At 41.4% G+C, this 20,868-nt stretch overlaps 1 protein-coding gene across 1 annotated transcript in view; it reads right to left on the bottom strand.

Annotated features, from left to right (window-relative positions):
* Window positions 1-7,911: 7,911 nt before the first annotated feature.
* The window catches only part of UBXN2B (UBX domain protein 2B), a 29,642-nt gene continuing 16,685 nt past the window's right edge, over window positions 7,912-20,868 (bottom strand). The window contains exons 5-8 of the mRNA XM_052651526.1: window positions 20,254-20,363; window positions 17,822-17,959; window positions 13,302-13,463; window positions 7,912-12,177 (exon numbers count right to left, since the gene is read on the bottom strand). Of these exons, the coding sequence (XP_052507486.1) occupies window positions 12,015-12,177; window positions 13,302-13,463; window positions 17,822-17,959; window positions 20,254-20,363 (573 nt within the window). The 3' untranslated portion in view covers window positions 7,912-12,014. The remainder of the gene's footprint in view (window positions 12,178-13,301; window positions 13,464-17,821; window positions 17,960-20,253; window positions 20,364-20,868) is intronic.

The following is a 20,868-nucleotide window of genomic DNA, read 5'->3' as shown; positions in this document are numbered from 1 at the left end:
TCACTATGTTATACACCTGAAACTAGTATCTGTTGTAAGTCATCTACACTTCAGTAAATAAACCAAGAACCAACCAGCTAAGGCAAAGATAACAATGATTCTTTCCCAGGGTCCACACGCCCCCTGGTGAAGATAATAGTAAGTAATGAGATTCCCACACAGATGTCCTAATGTTACCTTGGCAAAGGTAACTAGGAGATTTTACTATCAGTAAGTAAAGATTAACAGGGCCTGTGGCCTTAGATATTTATGCCAGATGATGACATATGAAAACATTTTTTTCTTCACTCACTGTCTGACCCCTCGTGGCTTCTCTCTGTACGTACACAGAGGAAGAAATGCCGGCTTCCTCCTCTGACATCCAGGGCTGCTAATTTTAAGACTGGAGTCATCTCGTGAAAAAAGTTAAAACTGGAATCAAGAGAATTTTTGATATTGTTGAATGCTGTCAGACAATGATACCTACTTAGCAAACACTGTGTCTTTGCCCCATGTTTTAATATACTAGATTTTTTAAAGGCTGCATCAAGAACTTTTCAGAGTTCTAGATTTAGTCATCTTTTTGGCTCTTTCAAGATAGTCTGGCTTATAGTTGCATAAGAATACTAGATTCTTGTACTAGATCAATGTAAAAAAGAATTTGATATTTATATCTACAGTTTAAAACACAACATAATATTTTTCTAGAAATAGTGTCAGATTCTTAAATTGCCTGCTTTTTCTGTTACATTATTCCTTTTTTAAATTAATTTTAACTGGAGGCTAATTACAATATTGTAGTGGTTTTGCCATACATTGACATGAATCAGCCATGGGTGTACATGTGTTCCCCATCCTGAACCCCCCTCCCACCTCCCTCCCCATCCCATCCCTCTGGGTCATCCCAGTGCACCAGCCCTGAGCACCCTGTCTCATGCATCGAACCTGGACTGGTGATCTGTTTCCTGATGTAATAAAACTGCTGGGAAGATGGCAAACATTGAGGAAAATAAAGCACTGAACTTCATTAGAATACTTCACACAAGAAATTAAATGGAATCAAAATTACCAAATTGTCAAAATTAACATTTCACCTGAGGATGTTTCTGGTGGTAAAACTAAATACAAGTTATCATGTTAGCTGAATATTCTTTAGACTATTACTTCACATGCTGAGGATTAACTGCTAAGTACTCGTACTTTTGCATACACTGAAATGCAATTATTTAGGTAAAATCTTAGCCTAGATTGGACAACCATCCATTTAAAAGTGGAGTTAGGGGTCCTATTTGTTAAGTATGAAACAATAGGCTTGTCATAAAATATAAAAATCTCTAGAAATGTAAACACTGCTTGTGATTTTAATTTCATTAATAGATTAAGGGGGATCTTCTTTTAAAAAATAACTTAGAGGAAGAAAAATTAGTTTGTGAACCGCCCAGTGGTCCTTTGCACCTGGGGAGATGAAACCAAATGAATTACGTGCCACATACTCACCAAGGCATGGCTGTGACTTGAAATCAAATATAGCCTTTTTGATGTTTTCATTACATCTGAAACCAAAGGATTAAGAAGCCTATGGATACTGTTGCGTTAAAAGTCATTTCTTATTGCTAACACAGCACACAAAGAACCCACTTGCCTTAGCTTTAGTGCCATTTCTCATGTCAAATATACTTAAGATTTTGTATTTAGGTTAAAAAAAGAGAAACTTTGGCAAATTAAATAAGCACTTGTTGAGCATTTCAACTTACACAAAAGGCTTCTATTTAGGAATATTAAAATTAAGAGACTTTTATAACATCATTTCTTTCTGAGAAATAGTTTCAAGAACATTGAAACTCATACATGTTTGCAGAGATCACCCTTGTCTGTTTATAAAGGTAATTTGGAAATCTGTAACTCTGGGTCATTTCTGCCTTCTTTGCTTGCGTGGAAGATTGGGTAATGGGGTTAATTTGGAGAACAAGCACGATGTAAAATGACTAGTGAGTTTTCTTTGTTAAGTTCAGCCAAATTGAGAGCATAGCCAAAGTCAACAGCTCCTCAAACCAGGTTGATTTCAAAGGCACAAGTGATGTGTGGCTAAGGCCTCTGGTGTCATCTGATTTTTGGCAGCTTTTCAGTTAATTTGAGTGTTGCCACGTATTTTAGCCCACTCCTAATTTATTGTGATTAAATTTCATTACAACAACTTTCATGTTTTGGGGGTATCAGTATTAAAGTAACACATGAGGATGGGGTATTACATCAAAAATAAAATGTCAGTGGCTAAACATTTTAAATAAATTATGTGATGTTAGTAAAATAAATAGCTATTATAAGGCTAGCAACATTTTAATTCTGATATGAAGAGTGACCAGTGCAGCTGTGAGTAAGCAAACAGAACGGAGCCTGTTGAGGGAGTCCCACCAAGTGTTTATAGAACAGTGTTTTTCCTTATCTCAAGACTTCTAGAATCACAGTCTGCTACTTAGATTCAGACAACTCCAGGCACCTCACCTCCTGCAGGATTCTCAGAAGTGAATTCTTCAGCCCAGTTTGACCTAGAGAACCGCCCGGACCACTTGCTCACAGGTATAGGTGCTCCCACTCTGGTACGAGCGGAGTCAAGGTATGAGTCAAGGCCACCATTTCAGAAAACGGCAACCCACTCCAGCATTCTTGCCTGGAGAATCCCATGGACAGAGGAGCCTGGCAGGCTACAGTCCATGACATCGCAGAGTTGGCATGACAAAGCAACGAACACTTTCTTTTTCCTTTAAACCCAAACAAAATGTACAAATATTTCCTATCACCAGTATCAACTATATTGGCACTACTAGGAATTTCTCCTTTTTAAAACATTAATGCATGCTTTTCCCATGTTCAGAGAGTCCCATTCTTTTTTCTTTTTATTTATTTATTTAATTTTAAAATCTTTAATGCTTACATTCGTTCCCAAACATGAACCCCCCTCCCACCTCCCTCCCCATAACATCTCTGTGGGTCATCCCCATGCACCAGCCCCAAGCATGCTGTATCCTGTGTCAGACATAGACTGGTGATTCGATTCTTACATGATAGTATACATGTTAGAATGCCATTCTCCCAAATCATCCCACCCTCTCCCTCTGAGTCCAAAAGTCCGTTATACGCATCTGTGTCTTTTTTGCTGTCTTGCATACAGGGTTGTCATTGCCATCTTTCTAAATTCCATATATATGTGTTAGTATACTGTATTGGTGTTTTTCTTTCTGGCTTACTTCACTCTGTATAATCTGCTCCAGTTTCATCCATCTCATCAGAACTGATTCAAATGAATTCTTTTTAACGGCTGAGTAATACTCCATTGTGTATATGTACCACAGCTTTCTTATCCATTCATCTGCTGATGGACATCTAGGTTGTTTCCATGTCCTGGCTATTATAAACAGTGCTGCAATGAACAGAGAGTCCCATTCTTAATTCACTGATTTATTACTTATGAACCACCTTCAGTGAGACTCCTAAATTTAAGTTATTGCTCTAGGTTTAAGGACACAGCAGTAAAGAAGAAAAACCCCTGCTGCTCACAAACTCACATTCTGAGAATCCAGGGTGATAAAGCTAACTTTTAGGGAGATCCATGAAATGGAGGCCGCCTCAGGGATAGCCAATGTCACAAATCTAAACCTCATAGCTTGCTTTTATGGGAAACACTTGAGAAGGAATCTTGACATACGCCAACCACAATCCTCAATTCAGCTTCAGTGAGCTCACCTCACCCTAGAAGGTGGTATCTGCCAGCCTTGTAAGGAAGCCTCCAGCTCCTAACCAGCTTGCCCCCAATTCCCCATCACTGCTTGCGGGGCCTTGTACTCCCCAACATGGATCGTTTTCTCTTGGATAACAGACATCACACTCATCACTAAGTTGTTTTGGTTTTATAATTTGACAGAGGGAATGAACAGGAAAGACTGTCTGAATCTTAGAAGTTGGGGGTACAAAATTAAATAAATGGGACAAAAATCACTGGTATTGGCTTCCCAGGTACATCAGTAAAGAATCCACGACAATGCAGGAGGCACAAAAGCCTCAGGTTCCATCCCTGGGTCAGAAAGATCCCCTGGAGGAGACGGCAACCCACTCCAGTATGCTCGCCTGGAGAATCCCATGGACAGAGGAGACTGGGGGGCTACAGTCCATGGAGTGCCAAAGAGTTGGATTCGACTGAGCATGATCACACACGCTAATAGTAGCAGGGTAGTGGGAGTGAGAGAGACAAGGGGATGATTTTAGGTTGAAGCTGAAGTGGGGGGTGTGGGGCTCTCTGGAGAAAAATCATATTTAAGCTGAAGTCTGAGTCCATATAGTCAAAGCTATGGTTTTTCCAGTAGTCATGTACTGATGTGAGAGTTGGACCATAAAGAAGGCTGAAGGCCAAAGAATTGATGCCTTTGAACTGTGGTGCTGTTGAAGACTCTTGAGTCCCTTGGATTGCAAGATCAAAGCAGTCAATCCTAAAGGGAATCAATTCTGAATATTCACTGGAAAGGCTGATGCTGAAGCTGAAGCTCTAGTACTTTGGCCACCTGATGGGGAGCGCTGACTCACTGGAAAACACCCTGATGCTGGGAAAGATCGAGGGCAAAAGGAGAAGAGGGTGGCAGATGATGAGATGGTTAGACAGCATGAATTTAAGTTAACGCCTCAATGGACATGAATTTAAGCAAACTTCAGGAGATAGTGGAGGACAGGGGAGCCTGGCATGCTGCACTCTATGAGGCTGCAGAGTCAGACACGTCTTAGTGACCGAGCAACAACTGAGTGACGCTGTAACAGCGTGACACTGACAGGCCATATGCAGCACTCTGCCTTCCAACAGAATTCTGCTTTGAGTGAGCCCTCAATACGTGTCAGACCCAAGTAGTTACCTCCAATGTATGCAGCCTTATCGCCAATGACTCACACACATGCTTCACATTAAAGAATATACAGTCAGGGGCTGCCCGGGTGGCCCCGTGGCCAAGACTGTGCTCCCAGTGCATGGGGCCTGGGTTCGATCCCTGGTCAGAGAACTTGATCTCATATGCTGCAACTAAGAGCTCACATGCTGCAACTAAGACCCAATGCAGTCAAATAAATAAATTTTTAAAAAAGACCATAAAGTCAATTAGTTTGAGTAGTCACAGGACACTGATGGACACAATACTTCAAACAGTTAACATTTACTGATTTACTAACATTATTAACATTTATGGTAAGTTTTCAAAGGAAAAAAAACTTCTCAGCCTTGGGGTTTTTATCATGTATTACAACATATCAATATAAAACTTTCATTTGCATATAATTTCACTACATGAATAAAAGTGACCACTTCACCTCAGGGAATGTTAAATCTGACATTCATAGGAAGGATGAACATTTCTTTCTAAAGGATGTTACTTCACCCTGCTCCCTCCTGGGTTCAAAAGCCCAGACTCAGTTAAAAATTCCAGGTTGGAGGCACTTCCAAGCCTACTGATGTTGTGAACATTTGTAGCATTCATAGTTGCTACTTCCTAATCAATACAGACTCTGATAGGAAACCAAAACATACTTCCTACCATTCTTGATCCTATGATTAAAAATGGTATCTGTTAACAATATAACAAACTAGCCTTTCCCACAGATGAAAAAATGAAAAACAAAGCAGGAAAGACATTAAAAACACAAACTACGATGTAGGAACTTTTATAATTAACAAAGTTCTGAAAAGGACACTGAAAGGTGCCCTGTGCGGACAAAGAAAATACAAACCAAAACGCAGACATGAAGGCATAAAGTCAAAGGACATTCACTCATTTTAAGAACTCTTATCCCCAACGTTCAAGTAAGGAAAGTCACTGTTGTAGGTACAACTGTGTTGACATCTACACAAATAAACAGCAGGGCTGAGCAAATTTACACCCAAGGAAGGAAGAGGCAGAAGAGAATTTCTGGAGGGAAAAAAACCCAGCTGCCCCACATCTTTAATCTCATGGGCCTCGTTTATTGTTGCCTAACACACATACCTTCACTCAGGAGAAGTGCCAACTAAAAATTGTCACAGGCTACCTGGCTTTACAAGGATAAAGTCAGTGGCCACTGCAGCCACTGACCTTCAATAGCCACTGAAAGGAATTAGGGTGGAGATGAGGACTGAGGCAACTGCAGTCCAGGAAAAACTGGCAGAAAGGCCTTCGGATAGTTATTTTCAAAATAACATGTTAGAAACCCAAAGGCTCGCATCTCTTCCTATCTGGGGCTCGCATCTCTTCCTATCTGGGGCTCGCATCTCTTCCTATCTGGGGCTCGCATCTCCTCCTATCTGGAAAAGCACTAAACTCATAAACAGTGACACATGCCCATGACTAGCAGCAAGCCTCTGCCAAAATACATGCTTGACTGTACGTAACCCCCTAAAACCATACACACACTGACCTTAACCCCTTCCACTAAAACCATACACAGATCTTAATCCCCTTCACCAAAATCACATATACACTGACCTTACATATACACCATATATATATATACCCCACATATACACCAAAATCACATATACACATTCATCAGAGCTGAGGTGCTGCCTCCCAGCTATAGTGATTTTGCCCTAAGTATGTAACTCTCACGTTGTGCTTTTCAGTTGACAGAAGTCAATTAAAACCTATCACATTGCTGACTGTGATGTCTCTTGTGCGTGTGCTGTCGTGTCTGACTCATGCGACCCCACAGACAGTAGCCCATCAGGCTCCTCTATCCATGGGATTCTCCAAGCAAGATTACTGGAGTGGGTTACCACTTCCTCCTCCAGGGGTTCTTCCTGACCCAGGGACTGAACCCCCATCTCCTGTGTCTTCTGCATTGCAGGCGGATTCTTTACCTACTGAGACATCAGGGAAGCCCCTGTGACGTCTCTAAGTCCATGCTAGTAAGCTGGTAATTATTTCCAAAGAAAGCAAGAAATGCTGTGATCTGCACTTATTTCCATCTTTCCTGTAGCTCTCCTCTGAGTGGCCTAAGAAGTCATCTGAAACCACCTAGTCAGGACTCAGGAAATTTTAAAGTTGTAGCTTTTCAGAATGACTGAAGGTCTCTGCTACACATTTTGTGAAAAAACAAAATTCAAATGAATACATTGCAAAAATTTTGTGAGTTTTACTGAGTAATTGACGAATGGGCACCAGCTAATCTAGCAAACAGAAAGGAGCTCCTAGAAGCTGTTGAAACTGAGCAGTTTTTTAGGCAGAAGAGGGAGGGAACAGGAAGCGAACACTAGGCAAAAAAGTTATGGTAATGTCACTTTCTTGAGGGGGCCAGCAGGGTTTATCAGACAGATGACCCGTTTAGTGTTGACCAGATTATCGAAAGACTGATTTAAGATTCCATTTCTGGGAGGGCCTCTGCTGTAATTAGGTCAAGTCAACGTTTGGTGACGGGGGCCTTTATCATTTAGGGGTTCCATTATGGACTATACTCTTGTTTTTAACAATACAGAAATATCTGTCTAGAAGAAAATAAACCATCAAGTTCAAACTTCCTAAAAAAAGCCATCCTCCCCTTTTCTTCAGAGACTTAAAGCACAGCTATAAATTCTAAAGAGGCCCAATTGTTAAGTATTAAACTAAGTAAATTATAGCTAGTTGTTAGTTATGGGCCACATGAGTAATTTATACGTGCTGTGCACACACACACACACACACACACACGTATGCAACAGGGCTCCTTTTACTAATGTTTACTTGGAGTTAAAAGATACTTTAAGAGGATTACAGAAAATGTTTCTTAGCCTTTATGACAACACTGGACACATTTATTTGCATCACTGGCCAGGGACAAAAACTCTTAAGGGGAAATCCTGAGGCACTTTATTAACACATATCATGACAATGTTTTCAGAGGTCCACTGTGGCAAAAGTGAAGAAAAATCTGCAGTTTCTTTTGGTGGAATGAAAACTGCATCAGTGATGGGACACAGAGATCACACTCCTACAACTCAGATCCTCCTGCTCATCAAAAAGATGCATGCGGGAAATGTTACTGATGTTTAAAATACTCCATTAAGTCACCTGAATAAAACTGTACATCAAGGAAACTGTGAAAAGGCTTCTCGATGACTTCCAGTGAAAACATCTTTATTGGTAAGCACACATTTAAAACTTCCTTGATTACACACATCATGCAAAACTGACGTCACACATGGCTGTTTATTGTTAACAATCTCTTCTAACGGAATTATAAATTTTAAAAAGTTACAGTGACCGCAACAGTAAAAAGAATTCAGGAGAACTCTGAAGGCAGCAAATGCTTTGTAGAACAGGTGAAAATAATTATCACCCCTCTGGCTGTTTAGTTCTCCCTCCCAACGAGAATCTATTTTGGAAAACTATTATATACAAGAACGGCAGTCATTCCTGTATGTGCACCTACAGGCACTCCACCTGATTAAAAAGAAACTACAAGAATAAAACTTGAAATAATTTTACAGGTTTTCTCCATTTTGTTAATCCAAAACAGGGCAATGCCCTTATTTAAAATGTTCACCTGCTGCAGATTATTATTTCCATATGGCTATGACTCTGCTCCTTGGAAGCGTAGCTTACACCCGGTAACCCTTCTCTGTAGAGACTGACTGAACCGTCACGTCTGCATTCTCCAGGTTGTTTCCAACCAGCGGGAAGGAACAGAGCTTCCTATTCTGAGAAGTCTTAGGAATATGCTGCTTCTTTTATGACACTGAGCACAAGTTTTCTCTGCAGTGGTGAGGCCAACACTGGTAGGTGGGCAGGTCTGGGAGCCCTCCCACTGTCTGACTCACATAGGCAAATTCAGGCTTCCTTGAAGTGAAGCCCCCAGTGAAACGTGACATCCAAAGCTCCTACTGGCACATGCAGGTCAACTGGCAGAGTGGAGTTTTCCAGAGACCAAGAAGTGGGTGCTGCCGTTAACAAAGACACAGAAATGCAGGAGTGGCCTTGGACCTGGGCAGTGGGAAGAGGGTGGAAGAACTCAAAGGAGTGTGGCAGAGAACAGCTATGTGGCTGTGAGGACAGGGTTATTGGAAAAAAGGACCTTTTAAAAAGTTCGGGAGGAAATGAGGCCTGTGCCGCAGGAAAATGAAGATAGATTCCAGTGAACCAGTGGCAGGAAGCTTAGCATTCTGACTGCAGCTGTGTGGAAAGAAAGGGGCATGAGAGAAACTCAAGACTCTCAGCTGAAGAGATTTCTGAGTGGTGTGGCAAGGGGCAGCCTGCTTTCTTCTTACTGATTAGTCTAATGTGAGAAAAAATAGATTAAGTTGAGGGAAGGACTGTTAAAATAAAAAAAAAGGAAACAGGACTTGACCTGGAAATCCTTAGCTTATGGCAAAGACATTAAAATGCAAAGATTTACTTTTAGGTAGCTGAAGCTGAAACTCCAATACTCTGGCCACCTCACGCGAAGAGTTGACTCATTGGAAAAGACTCTAATGCTGGGAGGGATTGGGGGCAGGAGAAGGGGATGACAGATGAGATGGCTGGATGGCATTACCGACTTGATGGACATGAGTTTGAGTGAACTCCGGGAGTTGGTGATGACAGGGAGGCCTGGCGTGCTGCGATTCATGGGGTCGCAAAGAGTCGGACACGACTGAGCGACTGAACTGAGCTGAGGCCTGCTCTAGGGAAAGAGATGAGCCTGCGGCCTATGACCTGCTTATACCTGAGAAAGAGGTCACAGCCAGCCAGAAACAGCTGGATTACCTAGGAAAGCTCTGGAAGGAGCCTGTGGTCTAATGGAGTGAATCTCTGTACCATACACAGAAGATCCATACGTCTCGAGAATGTTACATCAGCAGACACTGCTTTCTTAAAGAGGACAGAGACAACATGAAACAAAAAAAGATGGCTCAGCCTCCTACAATTACACAGACATTACAAGCTGATAAAATTACTTGGCTGCAAATACCCACTACCTTTCATGAAAAAGTGGGGGTGGGGGTGGGGGGGAGAGGTCTCTGAGAGAAAGTCACACACCTAGAAAGGCTGCTGTGTCACAGAAGGTTGTTTCCAGGCCTTCAAGCCGAGTGTGGCTGGCTGAGCTTATAAAGTGCTTGGCACTGGCAGCTCCTGTTTCCACCCCATTTTCTTTTTTTTTAAACAGGAATGTCTAGAACGGTTTGCCTGTTGCCATTATGTAACTGATTTTCTAGGTTCACAGATGGAGATAAATTGTGTCCCAGGAATCACTCATACCAGATGTTCACTCATACTTGGTTTACATGATTTAAATGAGATTCGGGACATCTGAGTTCATGAGATCCAGGTAAAACTTTGCACTTTTAAGCTAGTGCTGCAGTGGGTTGAAGCTCTTGAGCACCTTTCAGGGTGGAATGTGGATCTTCGGGACAGAAGTGGATTGCAGTAGACAGAATGGCCTCCCAAAATGTTCATGTTCTAATCCGCAAGCCAATTAATTTGTCAGCCTATGTGGTAGAAGAGATTCTGCAGATGGGGTTAAGTCACACATTTGAGGCGAGATTATCCTAGAGTACCCAGGTAAAGCAAATGTAATCGCCAGGGCCCTTAGAAGAAAGGAGAATCAAAGCTGGAGGCAAAAGCCATAAGGATAGAAGCCAAGATGAGGGGCTTGGCCACAGTGAAGGGATGGATGCCAGCTGAAGAGGCAAGAGATGAGCGCTGGTGCATTGGAGGGAACCTGTGATCCATCACCTTTCACGATCAAAGGGACCTCAAGGATCCAGTTACTATGGAGACCTTACGTGGGGAGAGCATCCAGGATCACCCGATAGACCCAATAAACAGAGACTCTCTCCCAGCTGTTTTCAAAGAGATGTGATGACAGAGGAGTCAGAGGGATACAGTGTTGCTGGTTTTGGAGACGAAGAGAGGGGGCCACAGGCCCAGGCATGCAGGTGGCTGCTTGAAGCTGGTAAAGCAAGGACACACATCTCCCCGAGAACCTCCCAAGAGGAACGGTGCCCTGCTGATACCTGACTGTAGCCCAGTGAGGCCCACGTTGAGACCCGGAGAAGTACAAGAAACCTGGGCTACTGTAAGCCACTATGTCTGTAGTGATTTGTTACAGCAGCAATAAAAGATGAGCCAGGAGAGGTGACCAGAGATGAAATGGTGTTGGGAAGAATAAGCTTTTCTCTCACTCCTGCTGCGTCCTCCCTCCCTCAGCAAACATCTGGCTCCAGCAGAAACGCAGACATTGACGCTGGTGACTCTTCCGTCTCTTTGATGGAAGTCATTCTTCCGTTTCTGCCCTCGTTTGGTCTTGCAGTACAATACACTCTGGGTTGAACACTTACAACAGTGTTTAGTATTCATGGTGGGTCCCCCAGAAACACTTGCTGAATGAATAAAAGAGGGTGATCAAGACAGGCGCTGCCAGGGACTGTAGTTACTCTCCTTGCAAGTGCAGTTGAACACACTCCTCCTCAAGAACTGCTGACCTTTATGTCTGTTTCTGGTTTATGATGGTCATAAAACACAAGGCGAAACTACTTTCTGACATGAGTAAAATAGCTAAGTCAGCAAGTAGAAAGGAATTATTTATCTTACTAGGAGAAATAACTACTATATGACCCAAGTATTTAAATATCAGAATATAGACACACTTCCCAATATACATTACAGAAAATATTTCAAAGTGTTTGATCAGATTTCTTAATGGCTGCTGATCAATGCAGCATCAAGAAACTTTAGTGCAAATTTTACCAAATTCACTTGTCAAAAATGGCATTTTGTTCATTTTCTGTGCAAACAAGTGCTGTTACATTAACTCTGAGCATGTATCAAATTGGTTTGCCTGAATATTTAAAAGCTATCAATGGAAGCCAGCCCTTTTGGCTAAAACTTCAAACATATGTTACCTAAACATCTATTCCTAGTCCAAATTTGTCTGTCCTCAAGCTGGAAGATTGAAGAATTAAGTCAAAATTTATCTGTATAAATAATAAAAATAGTTTTTTACGCTCTTAAGTATTTTCCTCACTAATATGGCACATTACCACTCCTACATGCTACTGCATAGGTAGGACAGTATCATTTTAGCTGCTGCAGTATCACAGTGTTAAGAATATCTGCTTCTTGTAGTGTCAGGCTTTCATCTGTTAGCACTTTGTTCGGAAACGAAGTCACGAGAATGAAGTCAAGAGTTGCAAACTCAGGACGAGACTGCACGATAAAGTCCCGGACATCCAGGATCCTGAAGAAATAAGATGAAAATAATTTGTGATATGGAAGTTTTATTGTCATTTAAGCTTTTTAGCTAAAATTAGATAATAATTAAAATAAATCACACAGTTCTAATCCTTATTTAAATGTGTTATAACCTTCTTTAATTTCAATGGATGGATTTATCTTAGCTTTCAGGTAAAACATGAGGATTAACTCTGGAGAGTACCTAACAGTTACTTTCACTGTAAATAGACACAATCTCCAGGTGAGTTGTTCTATCAAAGAAACATTAACAATGCTACTACACTGAACTACAAGGGCTGATTTTTTTCATAGTATAAAATATCTTAGTAGCACATGATCCAGAAAAAGGTACCTCAGGTGAGCCTATGTCAATGTGAATCTGTACCTACAAAGAGTGTTTAAGAAAATTACTTTTATACAGACACAGTAACTCAACTAAGATCATAAATGTTATCTTAGTGGGACACAGTGAACAATAAAAATAATATCTTATTAGCATAACAAATGAATGCTAAAATGACATTTAAAACTGTTTATTTGAAATACTTGATAACAGTACAATTAAACTTTATTTACACTACAAATCTCTATGTAGATTATTAATCCTACAGGGTTAGGGCTTCCCTGATAGCTCAGTTGGTAAAGAATCCGCCTGCAATACAGGAGACCTGATAATGCCTAGGTTGGCAGGATCTCCTGGAGAAGGGAAAGGCTATCCACTCCAGCATTCTGGCCTGGAGAAGTCCATGGACTTCTGTATAGTCAACGGGTCACAAAGAATAGGACACGACTGCGACTTCCACTTTCAATCAGGGTTATCATAAAATTTTAAAGGGGTAAAGTCCAAATAAGGTTTTACTAAAGCAAATCAAATCTGATTCAACTTTTCCTGGTTTTAGCAGCAGCACAAAATGACAGCTTTTAACAATTGTCTTTATTTCTAAGTGGTATCTGTATTTCCATTAGTATTTGGACAGTTTACAGAGGATGTTTAAGTACTAATTGTTTGACTTCTTATTTCAAGTTTTTCTGTCAAAAACTTACTTCAAAAGTAAACCTAAGCAATTTCATATTTTTCCTGACTCAAGATGCACCCAGATTTACAAAGATAAGTCAACCTGAGCTTACCTGTGTGTACTGTTGAATCTCTGTATCAAACGGCTCCCGTCTGCTAACCTGACCTGGATTTTGGTGGTTGGCATGGAATCGTCAATAAGAACCACTGCATTGAATAGTGACTTCTCCTCCTCTTCTGGGGAGGAAGGTGTACTGACTATTTCAGGTGTGAGGCTAAGAAAGAAGAATTAAAGAACCAGAACGCAAATATGAACATATAAGACGCACGACACACTGCAGACAGTAGAAGCACCACTCAGACCTGCAGCTGACTCTCCAGTTGTCCTGCCATCACGTCTGCACCAGCGAGAACATGGCTTCCTTTGGGATATCCTATTTTTCTTTCAAACTCTTTTATTAAAATTATTCTGGGTCCTACGATTCTGATTTAGTTTATCCAACTTCTTTTGAAAGCCTCACTCTAGATTTCTTCCTCCTTCATCCCTTTGAAATTTCATGAGACTGTTGGGCACAATGGTCTTCAGTCAGAAACCCGAGCAACTTGGAGTTTATGTCCAAGACTGACCATAAGCACAGACAGATTTCAGATCCCAGTTTTGTCAATTTGTGTGAACTCAAGTATGTAAATTAATCTCTTTGAATCCCAGTTCTATCGTTTAAAAAAGGAAATAATAATGTTATGAAAGTCTGTTATAGTAATACAGTGCTCAAAACAGTGTTTCAAGAGGTATCATTATATTTGTACATATCATCAATACTAAGCTATTAATTTAAACTTAGTTGATACTTTAAAAATCTGATTTAAGTAGTTCCTGTTTTACAAAAAAGAATAAGAAATTTAACATATGGTGATGACATACATCATGTGATAAACAAACAGACTCTGTATGATTTCAATACCTTTAGACCATGAAATTTTTGCCTCTTGTTTTATACCCCTGGTTATGTTCCAGTATCTCCTAGTTTACAGTCTACGGGGAACCTGAATAAAATCTGTATCCTACTGTTACATGAAAACTATATAATTACACTGAGTTGATTCATAGTGCTTTTCAGGTCTACTATATAATTCTCCTTCACTGTATAGTCTATTAATTTTTGAGAGTTGGTATCGAAACTCTAACTAAAGATCTTACTTTATCGACTTAATATATGGTGACGAGTATGTAATGAACCTTGTGTGATATGATCTCTTTCCAGTGGACCGTGGTTACTAGCAACCATAGTGCCTCCTAATGCTAGCAGGATGACCCATAACCGTAAGCTGAAAGTGAACATCAAAAACAGAGTGCTCTTTTGGTTAAGCAATTAGAACAAATACAGCCAAGTTCTTTAAAGACATCACATCTTAGCCTTATCTCAGTTATCTTTTAAGGGATCTTTTGACAATCTTGATGTTTATTCTTTCAAATATTGAGACTTAGATGGGTCCCTATGTTACTTTTGAAAAAAAAAAAAAAATCTGTTAGGATCGAGGCCCCATGAGCATTTGTGCTTTATTCTAGTACAAACCAAACCAAGCTCATTATGGCTCTTATTCCCACCCGAAAGCTTTCTCAGCCTATACAGCCAAGTGGGAAAAGTAACTGGCACTTCCTGCTATACTTTGCCTTTCCTTAGCTACCTCCTGACACATATTACAGAGCCAACTTCAGAATGTATATGATAAAGACATGGAAAAGGAGAAAACGATGATCTGCAGTCACTGATCAGGTAGTATTAAGGAACTTCCTGTCAAGCTTGTAATTCAGGGTTGAAAGAGCTGTACCACCAAGGTGGGTTACTGTGCCAACAGGAGGACAGGAGGCAATGAACCCTCTCCCTCTGCGTCCCTATTCCCAGGTCTCCACACTGTCATCACCAGCAGCAGCACATTCAAGTTCTGGAGTGAGGGAGGCGCCATGGCTAACAGCATGGATCCAGGAGTCTGACTCCAGGGCTGATTTCACCACTAGTCAGACATGTGACCAGCAGCAAGTCGTTTCACCTCTCTGTGCCCAAGTTCCCTCAGTTGTAAAACAGAGACAACAGCTGCACTATTGCAAAGATTAAATCAATTCGATCTGTAAGCACGTCAGTGCTTCTATATAGTTGGCTATTAATATTCTAACTGTTGTCCTAACAACAACCAGGAGAGGAAAAGTTACTCATCACCCCACTGGCACATGGGGTTCTGGGGTTCTCTCCATGACATCAGGTTGCCTCACACTGCTCTTTCTGTGCTTTAATGCTTTCCGTTTAAAAAACAATTCGGGCCAGCTAAGCTACTTCTCAAAACACGAAAATAAAGTGCAGGGTGGGAACTCTTAAGAAGAAAAGCTTTCATGCATTTCTTTGTATGATGTGTGTGTGTGTCAAAGTGAAATTACATGGAACAACAATGAAAGACAGGTATCATGAACTGACACTGAATTCTTCCCTATGCTGAGAAACGAAAGGGGAAGAGAACACCACTGTGCACAAGGCAACTGAGAAGAACCTGGAAAGGAAGGAGTCACAAGAACAGGAACACAGGGCACCCGAGGGCATGGTGGCGACACAGCCAACTCAACATACCACCTCAGTGACGCGTGGAAAATGGAGGGTCACGTTTACCAGCACACATTATTATGTTCACGAAGAGTCCAGTCATGGCTACTATAAAGGAGTCCACCATACATCATGCCACACTCACTCGTTTCTAAATTGTGCTTAGCAAAGTCCTGGGGTTCACTGTCTGGAGATATCTAAGATAATCCCCTCTTTCTGCAATCAGAATTCTATATGTGTTTCCATAACCTGAAGAAAGAGTTTGGCTGCTTAAAATATACTGAAAATAACCAACTTAAGGACACTGCTTTGGCTGTAAGAGCTTAGCAATTACTTACAGCAGAGAGATGCTCACAGCTACGATCTAAGATATTTACTGTTTTATCTAATCAATAATTTCCCCCTCTGAACCCACATAATCAGAAACAGGCAGGATGGCACAGTGGTAAAAAGCATGCACCTGCAGACAGAGTGCCTGGTTTGAACCTCACACTCCAACCACCTCCTAGCCTAACGGCAATGGAAGAACTACTGCACCTGCAAATGGAGTGGCGACAGGCACGATGCAGGAGTGGCTGTGGAGATGGAATGGTTCATGTCTATAAAGGTGCTGACAGGAGTCAGGGAGATGCAAATGACTGCCGTCTAAGTAAAGCTCAAAATTCTCCAAGCCAGGCTTCAGCAATACGTGAATCATGGACTTCCAGATGTTCAAGCTGGTTTTAGAAAAGGCAGAGGAACCAGAGATCAAATTGACAACATCCGCTGGATCATGGAAAAAGCAAGAGAGTTCCAGAAAAACATCTACTTCTGCTTTATTGACTATGCCAAAGCCTTTGACTGAGTGGACCACAATTAACTGGAAAATTCTGAAAGAGATGGGAATACCAGACCACCTGACCTGCCCCTTGAGAAACCTATATGCAGGTCAGGAAGCAACAGTTAGAAGTGGACACGGAACAACAGACTGGTTCCAAATAGGAAAAGGAGTACGTCAAGGCTGTATATTGTCACCCTGCTTATTTAACTTCTTTGCAGAGTACATCATGAGAAACACTGGTCTGGAAGAAGCACAAGCTGGAATCAAGAAATATCAATAACCTCAGATATGCAGATGACACCACCCTTATGGCACAAAGTGAAGAGGAGCTAAAAAGCCTCTTGATGAAAGTGAAAGAGGAGAGTGAAAAAGTTGGCTTAAAGCTCAACATTCAGAAAACGAAGATCATGGCATCTGGTCCCATCACTTCATGGGAAATAGATGGGGAAACAGTGTCAAGACTTTTATGTTTTTGGGCTCCAAAATCACTGCAGATGGTGACTGCAGCCATGAAGTTAAAAGATGCTTACTCCTTGGAAGGAAAGTTATGACCAACCTAGATAGCATATTAAAAAGCAGAGATATTACTTTGCCAACAAAGGTCCGTCTAGTCAAGGCTATGGTTTTTCCAGTGGTCACGTATGGATGTGAGAGTTGGACTGTGAAGAAGGCTGAGCTCCAAAGAATTGATGCTTTTGAACTGTGGTGTTAGAGAATACTCTTGAGAGTCCCTTGGACTACAAGGAGATCCAACCAGTCCATCCTAAAGGAGATCAGTCCTGGGTGTTCTTTGAAAGGACTGATGCTGAGGCTGAAGCTCCAATACTTTGGCCACCTGATGCAAAGAGTTGACTCATTGGAAAAGACCCTGATGCTGGGAGGGACTGGGGGCAGGAAGATAAGGGGACGACAGAGGATGAGATGGTGGGATGGCATCATTAACTCGATGGATATGAGTTTGAGTGAACTCCGGGAGTTGGTGGACAGGGAGGCCTGGTGTGCTGCGACTCATGGGGTCGCAAAGAGTCGGACACGACTGAGCGATTGAACTGAAGTATAACATTACTTACTAACACTATCACCAAAATTGCACATCTGATTTCATCAGCGAGGTCTTCACAATTCGTATCTTAGTTTTTATTTTTAATCTCTAGGTTATTGTGCTCTCAAAGAAAATTCATGTTGAACAAAGACAAGTATTTTTCTCACTTCAGTATTTTACCTTCCAAGTTTCTGTCCTTCTCCACTAAAAGCCTTGAACCTCAACCTAGGCTTTACGTATTCTTGATCCTGATGGTCCTCCATGTCCAAATTCAAGTGTCCTCCATGAACCAGTCGCTGAAGCTCCAGGGGAATCTCTCTTAAAACAAGAAAACCCACAATGAGATATGACCACACATCTGTCAGAATAGCGTTCATCAAATAGAGCATAAATAACAAGTGCTGGCAAGGATGTAGGGAAAAGAGAACCTGTATCCTGTTGCTGGGAGTGCTTCTGACAGAGCGCTGAGCTGTGGGATGGCATTTATAGCTCGGTCAGCATTAGAAAAGCCCCCCAGGACCTAACAGGTAGTGCGGTATTTCTTTCTAAACACCCTGGCGGAAGGCTGGAAGTTTGACAGGGGTGGTTTTGATTATCGTCTGATTCGTGTGTGACACCCTCCCGCAGGCAACTGTTGTTTTTTTTGTATTGTATTAACATGCTTTGAACTTTTCAGGAACTCACCTGCCATATAAACCAAAGAAAGATTGTACTTTGTTTCGTCTGGAACTTAATCAAGTCTCTGACTGCAATACCATGTATAGTAATGAAGTTGTTAACTTCACACACCTCACTACTCCATTACTCTGATTTATGTTGTCATATCTATATGGTAAGTACTAGACTGCACACAGATGTGCAGTCTGTGTGTTTGCGTGCTCAGTTCCCCAGTCGTGTCCGACTCTTTGAAACCCCATAGACTATAGCTCACCTGGCTCCTCTGTCTATGGGATTTTCCAGGCAAAAATACTAGAGTGGGTTGCCATTTCCTCCTCCAGGGGATCTTCCCAACCCAGGGATCTAACCCAAGTCTCCTGCCTTGGCAGGTGGATTCTTCACCACTGAGCTATCCGGGAACCAAGCTATCTACTTTGTTATATTTTGGTTATGTTATATATTGAAATCTGTGTAATTTCATGATAAATTACCTTCCTTTACTTCTTCACCATATTTAAGATAAATGTTACATGTAACTTTTAGACATAATATGCATAGACTGATTATTTTATCTATAAACACTTCCTTGAGGATAGTAAAGATGGTGTTATAAAATATGTCATAAAGCAGGGGGCAATGATTATACAGCTGACAACCACTATCTGACCATCAATCATTTTTTTCAAGGTGCCTTTTCTAAGATTGTTCTTGATCATAATTTGAACTTGAGGATACAGTGTGGCTCAAATGAAAACATCCCTTTGGTATTCCAAGATGGAACGTTAACCTACAAAGTTCATGGAGTATTTATTTTCATTTAATAATAAATTAGTTTGGATTTTATGGATAGCACACTCATCATCGACATGGTCTTTCCTTCTCCCATCCTGAAGTAAGCGTTATTTCAACAGTCCTGTTGATCTTCACCAGGCAGACGACCACTCCCCCCGGCCCCAGCTGCTCCCAGTATGCTCAGTGACTCTGCAAACTCCCAAGCCCACGGCCCTGACCTCACCTCTTGACCTTGCATTTACCACCAGCACACACTGCCTGCCGGGACAGCCTCCCATCTTTCTCAATGACTTCCTTCCCAATTACAGCATGTCTTACGAAACCTTCTTTGGTATTCTGACATTATATGGGAGAATTCAACTTCAAAATCCAAGCAAATTAATGTCCTAAAATGCCTTTCCTTCAGAGTTCCACCTCCACTTCCCTCCTACCACTCTGCTAGGATAAATTTCACCACCTGGAAAAGCCCCACCTTCAACTCCTGGATGGAGGGTAGCCTCCTGTTCTGAGCCCTTCACTGCTACTCACATTTCCCAGCTCCTAACCGGCCTGATGTTTCTTTCACTGTAAAACGGATGATCACTTTTCAGCTAGTGAAAATAAACAGCTCTTGTAGCAAAATCACTCAAGTCCTTGTCCTTCAGCCACAAGGGCTGGTGAGTTACAACGTTCTTTAGATGGGTCAGGGCACTGTAAATCTGGTTTCAAAAATTTTAACTTCAAACTAACCTTCTGAATTCTTCTGCCAGCAGTAATGCCATTTAAAAAGATTTCTAATATAAGCGGCTTTCAGGCATACATGCAGTGAGTTACCCTGTCAACAGTACGCAGGACAGCGGCTTAGCAGATGGGCAGACACCTACTGATCAATTCACAAATTCATGACACTACGATGCTGCTTCTCCGAACTGGGACCACAGCTTCATGAGATTTTAAAAGGAACCAATATCTACTGCTCACCAAGTTAAGAACCAGTGACTTATAGATACCAATGTGTCCTTTATATACTTAAAATACCCTTCCCCCGAGCAACTATTTACAGAATATTTTCCAATATTTCACTCTTAAAAACCAGTGGAGCACTTCTGACTGGTGGTCTGTTTAAAAAAACAAACAAAACTTCCACCCTCAGTAATAGACAAAATCTAAGTAACATATCTTACCCTCTCTTAACAGACTCCAGAAACTGGGCATTTGTTGGGTCACTGTAAGGTCTCAATTCTCCATCATCCAAGCTGAAACCATTGCTCCACAGTTTAAGCAAAATTTGAACCTTTCAAGCATAGAAAAAAGAAATACAAGAATGTGCCTGCATTACACAATTTTACTTTTCAAACACGTTATTTACTACTTACTTACAGTATGAAGTATACACTTCCCTGGTGGTCCAGCAGTTAAGAATCTGCCTGCCAATGCTGAGGAAACGGGTTCGACCCCTGGTTGGGGAGCTAAGATCCCATGTGCTGCAGGGCAACGAAGTCCATGTGCCACAATTACCGAGTCCAAGCTCTAAAGCCTGTGCTCCACAAGAGAACCCACTGCAATGAGAAGCCTATACACTACAACTAGAGAGCAGCCCCCATTCACTTCAACTATAGAAAGCCTGTGCAGCACTGAAGACCCAATGCAGCCAAAAATAAATTAAAAAGAAAAAAACAATCAAATATTTAAAAATATATACAAAGCTTTTTGTACTATCCTTTATTCAGGTCAAATAAAGACATAAATGGAACCATGTGTGCTTCCTGAGATTTGTATTTGGCTTAACAAACTGACAA

The sequence above is a fragment of the Budorcas taxicolor genome, chromosome 14, assembly GCF_023091745.1.
Source record: "Budorcas taxicolor isolate Tak-1 chromosome 14, Takin1.1, whole genome shotgun sequence".
In the NCBI taxonomy this organism is placed as follows: domain Eukaryota; kingdom Metazoa; phylum Chordata; class Mammalia; order Artiodactyla; family Bovidae; genus Budorcas; species Budorcas taxicolor.
This window is presented reverse-complemented; position numbering and strand designations above follow the sequence as displayed.